The sequence below is a fragment of the Pollicipes pollicipes genome, unplaced genomic scaffold (genome assembly GCF_011947565.3).
Source record: "Pollicipes pollicipes isolate AB1234 unplaced genomic scaffold, Ppol_2.1 Scaffold_4002;HRSCAF=4701_pilon_pilon_pilon, whole genome shotgun sequence".
NCBI lineage: Eukaryota > Metazoa > Arthropoda > Thecostraca > Pollicipedomorpha > Pollicipedidae > Pollicipes > Pollicipes pollicipes.
This window is the reverse complement of record NW_023596420.1, coordinates 8,917,823-8,927,172: the sequence shown is the minus strand read 5'-3', so window position 1 is coordinate 8,927,172 and position 9,350 is coordinate 8,917,823. Positions and strand designations below refer to the sequence as shown.

The following is a 9,350-nucleotide window of genomic DNA, read 5'->3' as shown; positions in this document are numbered from 1 at the left end:
TTTTGGGCCTTGCTTGCTATGTCTGTGGCGCCGGTTTGCCTGCCCTGAATTCCGACCAGCAAAGGCGCTGGGAAAATAGGTGATGGGTCTGACAGTATGCACAGGCGAATCCTCAGCCATCCCGAGCTCACAGGAAGCGCTTCATTCCCACCGCGGTGCAGCCATCGCTCCGACATTGCCATAATTTATCGCGTGGCGTAGGACGACGTCGTGCGCAAGTCGCCCGAGACCGACGAGACATTTCCCTCCACCGCTGTGGCGTGTTCCGTACCTGCAGGCCCTCGCTCTCTGGACAGGCTTGAGGGCACTGAACTGTACTGACGGAGCTCGCACAGGCCTCAGATAAACTCGTAACGCCGTGGTTTGATCGCCCTCAGTAGCTTCTGGCAACCAGGCCGAGCGCTGAGCTGTCAGCCATAAGACCAGCGTCGGTCGCAACACGCCCGAACCGTCTGGCAATCCGGCCGAGCGCTGAGCTCTGTGTCAGTCATAAAACCAACGTCGGTCGCAACACGCCCGAACCGTCTGGCAACCCGGCCGGGCGCTGAGCTCTGTCAGCCATAAGACCAGCGTCGGTCGCAACACGCCTCAACCGTTTCTCGCATCCAGTGTGGTGTCGCTTGCGGTGATGTAGTGGACTGGGTCTCGCAGAGTTTCGGTTCGGAGACGAATGGCAAAGTGACGACACCGACATGCACAGTGCTTGGAGAAGGAACGACGGGAAGGTCGACAGCAAGAATCGATGTGCACGCCGTGCCTGAACCCGGGATCTGGCCCCTCCTTCGTGGTCCACATTAATGCACTCCAAACCCCGACGTCGTCGCTGCGTTAGCCCGTTGCTGCGTTACGTCGTTGCGTTAGCCCGTCGCTACGTTACGTTGCTGCGTTAGCCCGTCGCTGCGTTACGTTGCTGCGAACAGCCGTTGCTACGTTACGTTGCTGCGTTAGCCCGTCGCTGCGTCATGTCGCTGCCATCAGCCCGTTGCTGCGTTACGTCGCTGCGTTAGCCCGTTACTGCGTTACGTCGCTGCGATTAGCCCATTGCTGCGTTACGTCGCTGCGTTAGTCCGTTGGTGCGTTACGTCGCTGCAGTTACCCCATTGCTGCGTTACGTCGTTGCGTTAGCCCATTGCTGCGTTGCTGCGCTGCGATTGCCCCATTGCTGCGTTACGTCGCTGCGTTAGCCCATTGCTGCGCTTCGTCGCTGTGATCAGCTCGTTGCCGCGTTACGTCGCTGCGTTAGCCCGTTGGTGCGTTACGTCGCTGCAATTAACCCATTGCTGCGTTACGTCGTTGCGTTAGCCCATTGCTGCGTTTCGTCGCTGCGATCAGCTCGTTGCTGTGTTGCTGCGCTGCGATTAGCGCGTTGCGCTCGCGGTTGCCTCGCTTGCCGCGGGCTGGATTTGCGTGGCAGCAGCAGTGAATGTGACCGGTTTGCGGCCGTGAACTGACCGGCGTCCCGTTCTGAATTGTGTATTGGGTCAGACGGTCAGCTCGGCGTGGTCTCGCGCAGGCGGCGGCGGGGTCAAGCCGGGGACGAGACGGGTTCGAGCGGGGGACGAGCTGGGAACGAACCGAGCATGGGCGGTACCAGGCATCTGTCTTTCTTCGTAACTGTAATGCAATGAAGAAAACATTTCATTCGGTTATGACACAGCGCATAGCGACAGCCGTCAAAGACGAAAGGATTTTGAGCAAAAAGACGAGGACTGTTGAGTAGTTCTGGTCTGTTGAGTACTGGACATCAAAACCGAGTCCCTTCGTAAACGTTGATGAGACACGACCGCGATCAGTTACACGTCAGTTAAACACGGCGTACGCACTTCTCTGTGCTGACCACCGACGGTCGCGCTGCAGTCGGTCACCACCATTAAACACGGCACACGCACTTCTGTGTTGACCGCCGACGGTCGCGCTGCAGTTGGTCACCACCGTTAAATACGGCACACGTACTTCTGTGCTGACCGCCGACGATCGCGCTGCAGCTGGTCACCACCGTTAAACACGGCACACGTCTTCATGTATCGCCCCCTTCATGTCTTCGCTGTGTCAGCTTGCTTATTGCGATCTCTGCGTGCTTTTGGTTCGATGGTTGCTCCAGACACGGTTGGTTTCGCGGATTGGTTCTTCGGAGTTTCGCACTGTGATGTTTCGGCGTTCATTCCGGTATGGCGCAGCAGCGGGCCATGGCGGCTCCATGTCATGTCCCATCCCCATGTCAACCGTTGCCACTGGAGTCCGTCTCGCACCGCCTCTGGGAAATCGAATGTGCTCACGCGTACCCAAAGATGCCGCCTCTGGAGGTCTGGTGTAGTCACGGACGCCAAGCACCACCGCCTTCGGATGCGGGGGGCGTTTGCGGCACCACCGCGCTGTCGTAACGTGTCGATCACGACCGGCCCGTCACGTGACGGCTGCGCTCTTCCCCGGGGCCCAGTTACTCTGTGTCGGCCGGGGCGTCCGTCTGTGAGCCGTGACCGCCGGCCGTCCTGCGCGCCGGCAGGTTCAAGCACATGCAGGTCCGCGTACACGCCGAGGCTCTGGGCTTTCAAGGCTGCAGCGCCGTGGAGGAGCACCGCTGCAACCGGCGGCTGAGTGCGCTCGTCTCCACGCAGATGTCGCTCTTCAACCGGCGCTTCATGCTCACCGTGGTGGTCAACCTGTTCGACTACCTGGGCGGCATTCTCAACTACCTGGTGATCTCGATCCCGATCTTCGCCGGCCTGTACGACGACCGCACGCCGCAGCAGCTGAGCGCGCTCATCAGCCAGGTGCGTGGCCGCCCGCGGCCGACTGCGGGCGGAAGGCACGGCGCGTGCGCCAGCGGCGCTGCCCGGACGGAACCCAACCGACAGCGTGGATTCATGTTTGGGCCGCCTCTCAGCGGATCACCCTCTCGTCACGCGCGGGAGATGTGGTGTGGGGCCTCTCAATATCTTCGACTAGCTCCTCTCTGTGATAAGTGGAACGGCTCTAAGTGCCACCTGAGTAGAATTCTACAACCTCTCGTGGACTGACTCATTGTCGAATTTATGTACAACACGCTTTGCGACAGTAATCCGTACAGATGTTGGATTCGATGGTGAAAATTTGCGTTTGTGCGCTATTAAAGAGCGAAATGTCACTGGATAACCGTCACCGATAGGACAAAGAATGCTTGTTAGGCCCGGGACAGCCCTCCCAATCTTTCCAAACGCCACCAGTATGGCAGCAGCAGTGGTCGAGCCCCAATGTTCCATTAACGCCTGTCCGACAACTGAGGTTTCGTCGAGGTCCCCTAGGTGGCAGCACCACAGACGGGGCCGCGTGCCGGCGCCGCGTCTCACGCTAAGCTCCGTTTCAGAACTCGTTCGTCTGCATGTACCTGATCTTCAACTTCACCCAGCTGGTGGACCTGGCGTCCAGCGCCACGGACGTGGTGGGCTGCACGCACCGGGTGGGCCAGCTAGTGGAGCGGCTAGCGGTGCTGGAGCAACGGTGGAAGAGCTCGCCGCACACCCCCGACGAAGACACGAGCGGGGGGTAAGAGGCAGACCCGGAGATGGGACACGGACCGTGCTGGCTACCACTCTATCCTACCATCCATTGCCCCTGTTTTGTGTCTTGCTGGTTTGATTGATTGCGTAAACGTCATTGAGGTTCGTTTGTTTGGAAAGATGTTGGCTTTGGCTCCCACGGATGAGGCACATGCTGAAGCCTTCTCTTGTCGTTGGCTTTCTCACGGACATGTTTTATGACGGGAACCCGTTGGTCCTGTGAGGCGGTCCCAACGCGCCCGCAGCCCTCCGGAGCCCCGACACATGATCACAGAGCGGTTGCTCCCGGCAGCGCGCCGCCCCGCCGCAGACGACCCGCAATACGACACGCCGGTACGCGCTCTCGAAGGTGAGCGTGGTGCGTGCCGGGCGCGCGGCCGCACGTTGGTGACGGCGCTCTCGCTGACGGTGCTAGCGCCGCCACCGCTCGCTGCTCGTCACTGGAAGCAGCAGCTGCGGGCAAGACCAGCGTGCTGCGCGTGCTGCGCGGTCTGTGGCCACCGGCGACCGGGCGCTGCAGCGCCACCTGCGCCCCGGCCCCGGACACGTGTCTCATGCCGCAGCGGCCGTTCCTGACGGACGGCTCGCTCCGGCAGCAGGTCAGCGCCCCCTCCGGGCGGCCCGCCGCGCGAGAAACCGGCGACACGCGAGACGAGAACGACTGGCGGTGGCAATTTGTTTGTGTTGTTGCCTTATGTACGCGCTGTGTGCTGCAAATGCCAACAAAAAGCATTTAAACAGAGAGGGGGAGCTGGGTTTGTCATCGCCGGGCGGCAAACGATTGATTGCCATAGATCCGCTGTACTGAAACCAGTTTCACAAAACAGCCTTCTACACGAAAACGCAACTCAATTTGACGTTCGCTGGCGATCTTCGCCTTCGTTAGCTCTGTCACAGATACGTTGTACCTGGGGTTGAGCTTCGTGGCGGCTCATGTCCAGTCGTTCACTGGGCTGGTGGGCCTGACTGTAGTGCGCTTGCTCCAGATCGTGTACCCGGAGCGGCTGAAGGAGGGCGGCTACACGGTGTCGGAGACGGAGCGCATGCTGCACTACCTGGAGCTGGTGCAGCTGAGCAGTCTGGCGGATCGCTGCGGCGGTCTGGACTCCGAGGTCAACAAGAACTGGTCAGTGAGCTGGTCTTGTGGCCGGCACACGACTCCGCGGCGGCCGCCTGACCGCGCCGGCGCGCGGCTTGTGCCGGGAGAGTCTCTGTGGATAGTGGAGTCGGGAGGGGGCGGACAGAGCCAGCCAGATCAGATCAGATCAGATCAGATCAGATCAGATCAGATCAGATCAGATCAGATCAAACCAGATCAGATCAGATCAGCGGCCTCATGGGCATGGTCATGATTTGATGCTGGAGATTGCCGATTGGTGGTAGGAGTAAACTGGCTGATACGCGTGCTTTTTAAAATTGGGCGGACGTTATTTTACACAGCTGTATATATGTGCGTATCTTTATGCGTGTCATCACGCTACGGCATGTAGTATGGTGTTATTGCACGTGACGTCATGCCCGTGGTTATGCTGTGGCCGTTCCAGAGTGTACGGCGAAGACCTCTGAACGTTGGGCTTACGTCTTCGCCGCAGAAGTGGCGCGCTGTCGCGACCGAGCTGTACGTGTTGACCATGTCGTCAGGCCGGCTCGGCCGCCGCGGGCCGAGCTGTACATCTTGACCGTCTCGGCCGCCGCCGGCCGAGCTGTACGTGTTGACCATGTCGTCAGGCCGGCTCGGCCGCCGCGGGCCGAGCTGTACATGTTGACCGTCTCGGCCGCCGCCGGCCGAGCTGTACGTGTTGACCATGTCGTCAGGCCGGCTCGGCCGCCGCGGGCCGAGCTGTACATGTTGACCGTCTCGGCCGCCGCCGGCCGAGCTGTACGTGTTGACCATGTCGTCAGGCTGGCTCGGCCGCCGCGGGCCGAGCTGTACATGTTGACCGTCTCGGCCGCCGCCGGCCGAGCTGTACGTGTTGACCATGTCGTCAAGCCGGCTCGGCCGCCGCGGGCCGAGCTGTACATCTTGACCGTCTCGGCCGCCGCCGGCCGAGCTGTACGTTCTGACCATCTCACCGGGCCGGCTCGGCCGCCGCCGGCCGAGCTGTACATCTTGACCGTCTCGGCCGCCGCCGGCCGAGCTGTACGTTCTGACCATCTCACCGGGCCGTCTCGGCCGCCGCCGGCCGAGCTGTACGTTCTGACCATCTCACCGGGCCGGCTCGGCCGCCGCCGGCCTCCAGGTACGACATGTTGTCGCCGGGCGAGATGCAGCGCCTGTTCTTCGTCCGGCTCTTCCACCACCGGCCGGTGTTCGTGTTCATGGACGAGGCGACCAGCGCCGTCAGTCCCGACATGGAGGAGATCCTGTACCAGGTGGGGCGCGTGCTGTGCAAGGTGGCAAGAGACCTTGTGGGGGTGGTTTTGTATAACGTGGGTATATCCTGCACCAGTTGGGGAGATTGTGTACCAATCGGAAAAATTTCGTGCTAGTTTGGGGGCATACTGTATCAGGTGGGGGACATTCTGTACTGGTACGAGATATCCTGTACCATGTGGTGGATATTCTATGCCAGGTGGGGAAGATTGTATACCAGGCGAAGGGCCAGGTGGGGGAGATTCTATTCCAGGTGAGGGGCGGTCAACCAGCTCACGGCTGGACGTGGGTGGTTGTTCCGTGAAAAGGCAGGGTTCATCGGTTCCTTTTTTGAAGCGGGATGGTTTTTCGACGGCTGTACACTTTCCAGCATTACAGGGCGTTGGTGCTGATATTTTGTTTTTCACGAAGCGCGATATATCTCGTTGGTTCGTTGACAGGCTAGCAGTAGACTGCTGGCAGGCAGGCAGCACGAAAGCCCAGTTTCCCACATTTCGCGTCATATTTCCCAGGAATGTTTGCGGCTGAAGATGACCTTGTTCAGCGTTGGACACCGTGAAAGCTTAACCGCCTACCACGACTGGAAGCTGCACCTGTTTAATGACGGCACCTGGAGACTGGACCCGATCGAGCACGCCGCTGGCGGCATCTGTCCGTGAACACGGCAGGCGGAGCTTCCGTAGTCTTCCGCTGGAATAAGTGGTTCAGGGATCATTCTGTACTGCGTTCTGTATGATTCGATATGGCAGGTGATGGGGAGAACCATCATTGCCAGTTGATTCAAAACAGCAAGTGATGGGGAGAACCATCATTGCCATTTGATTCGAGACAAGTGATGGGGAGAACCGTCATTGCCAGTTGATTCGAGACAAGTGATGGGGAGAACTGTCACTGCCTTTTTAGCTGTAACAGCGTTTTGCAGATTGTGTGCTGGTGGTGCCTGCGGTGTGATACCGTGATTTGGGGTAGCTGCAATATTGGAGGGCTCATCTGGATTTAGCCATCTCATCAGGTATGCCGCGATGGTTGTAATGAAGGTGCATTATTAGAGTGAAATCTTGTGTCGGGATTTTGTATTGTGCCATCAAGTTCATATGCGAAAAGTGCAATTGGGTTTTTTAGTTACACGAGGATGTCGATAGTTATTAGTGTTTGAGAATGTGAATTGTACCATTGCCACTGGCACCCGATGGATGTATTTTACTGTATAGTTGGCGACATATTTAGTACGTGACCACGCGAGTTTTGTTACGTTGTGTTTTGTTTAAATGGTGGCCGACCGGATGCCTTACTTTATACTTCCACCAATAATCTGATTACAAATATACTCACAGATGCAGACTGTACAGCTATCTTTTGGTACCGTTCACAGTGAAGGCTCGGGGTTCTAGGCAAATGCCCTCGGTCCCCTTGCTCTCCCGGCAAATTCTTAGTTTTCTCCGCGATCCCATGGTGTGGCAATAATGAAATCAAAAGGACTTCCAGGAGTAGCATGGTTTTCCCGCGTATTCGGGTTCCCTCATGCCATTACAGTCACCCGTCCCACGACCCCGGCCTCAGTGGACTGCGCTCTCCCTTCAGCGAGAGCCTGCACTGTTCACCACCGCCACACAGGGCTGCCGTGTCAATGCGTGGGTTCCAGCGACGATCTCGGGCGCTGCCGGGGACGTTCGTTATGAATTGGTGCTGTGATCCCCCTTTGCTCAAATGCTTGCGCCATCGATGAGAGGAGCTACGCAGGGCTCCGAGCAATCTTAGTTCACGAGCTGCTGCAACGTCAGACGGTGCGGCAGGCCCGACTGGGCGCGATAGGTCCTAACTGGGTGCGGCAGGCCCTGACTGGGTGCGGCAGGCCCTGGCTGGGCGCGGCAGACCCTGGCTGGGGGGTGGTTGGTCCTGGCTGGGTGCGGCAGGCCCCGACTGGGTGCGGCAGGCCATGGCTGGGTGCGGCAGGCCCTGGCTGGGCGCGGCATACCCTGGCTGGGGGTGGTTGGTCCTGGCTGGGTGCGGCAGGTCCTGGCTGGGTGCGGCAGGCCCTAGCTGGGTGTGGTAGGTCCTGACTGGGTGCGGCAGGTCGCGGCTGGGTGCGGCAGGCCATGGCTGGGTGTGGTAGGTCCTGACTGGGTGCGGCAGGTTGTGGTGTCTCGGGTCGGGACATACCGCCTGGTTCGTCTCGACGGCTGAACTCGCGGCTAACCCTCCGTCGGACAATCCCGTGGCGTGTCCGACGAAGACAGACCGATGTGGCAGATATTTGCGGAAATGAAGCCGTGCGAGCGAAATGTGTGAAGTCGTTTAGCACTGCCGGGTGTACATCTATTCTGAGTTTTGCCGTACAGGGCTCTAAGGACGACGCCATGGGTTAACGAGCGGGTCATGCTAGAAGTTTGCATGCTCTGTGCTCAGGTCAGATTAACAGCTTTACGCTCCGGGGATGTCGCCAGAGAAATGAGGTAAGCAAATTTAAATGTGCTCGGAGGTGACCGGACTCCATGATTGTCCATCGCTTCACTACTTTTGTCACATGGCAGCATCTTGTGACTAGTCACACAGCATGTTCATTTTTCAACCGTTCCCTCATGCTACAACATCTCTGCACTTTGTTTTCGACGTGGGTGCTGTGGGGGCCGATGCGTAAGCGGTATCAGCAAAGCGGAGTTCCAGACGAGCCACGTGCTTGATGAGCTGCCTTGGCTCGGACCGACCTCTTCAAATAATTTGTGATGGTAACGGTGAGATCGGGACGTAGCCCCGCCCGACATTGTATGAATTTGAACGCCAGCCCTGTGGCAATGCACCGGACGAAGACTTGCCCCCATCCCACCTCCCCCCTGAAGACTTGCCCCCACCCCAACCACCCCACCTAGCCCCTGCTGGCATCTCTACGACCCTGCTCAGGACCACAGCTGCACACTGCTACTTCCGTCACCGAGAGGTCCGAGGTGTGCAAGTCCAGCCAGAGGTCCCTTTTGACCTATTCTGTCAGGGCAGGTGACGTCCGTTCCATGCTGGATCAGTTCCGGTTCAGGCCGGTGTGAACGTCACATCAACTCCGCTGACCCTGAACCTGTGTCACCCGCCAGGCTTGCGTGGAGTCGCGAAGGTCCGGCGAGTGCGTCCCAGAGCCCCGTTGGGTGCACTCGGGCCCAACCGTCCGGTGCCCTCGGCCAGCGGCCTGCCGTGCTAACCCGGCCGGCCACCTGCGGTCGCATCTCGTGCCCATTATCTGACCGGACGCGGCCGGGGGGCGCACGTGCCGGCTATCGGCCACAGCTGGCGGCGCGCCCATTAGCAGTCACGGTCGGGCCGCCGCCGCCGCTGCCGCCGTCGCCGGGTGGTGACGGGTCGTCACGGCGCGTGACGTGGCTGACACGAGTGTCGCGCCGTCGTGCCGGACGGGCAGGGCCGCGCCGGACAGGCTTGACGTGGCACCGCCGCGG

General features: G+C 59.6%; 1 protein-coding gene across 1 annotated transcript in view; it reads left to right on the top strand.

The window, feature by feature from the left end:
* LOC119093504 (lysosomal cobalamin transporter ABCD4) overlaps positions 1 to 7,244 on the top strand; it is a 51,169-nt gene extending 43,925 nt beyond the window's left edge. Inside the window, exons 7-12 of the mRNA XM_037216464.1 lie at positions 2,504 to 2,771; positions 3,344 to 3,522; positions 4,075 to 4,135; positions 4,523 to 4,662; positions 5,777 to 5,909; positions 6,423 to 7,244. Coding sequence (XP_037072359.1) covers positions 2,504 to 2,771; positions 3,344 to 3,522; positions 4,075 to 4,135; positions 4,523 to 4,662; positions 5,777 to 5,909; positions 6,423 to 6,569 — 928 coding nt within the window. The 3' untranslated portion in view covers positions 6,570 to 7,244. The remainder of the gene's footprint in view (positions 1 to 2,503; positions 2,772 to 3,343; positions 3,523 to 4,074; positions 4,136 to 4,522; positions 4,663 to 5,776; positions 5,910 to 6,422) is intronic.
* The last annotated feature ends 2,106 nt before the right edge of the window (positions 7,245 to 9,350 follow it).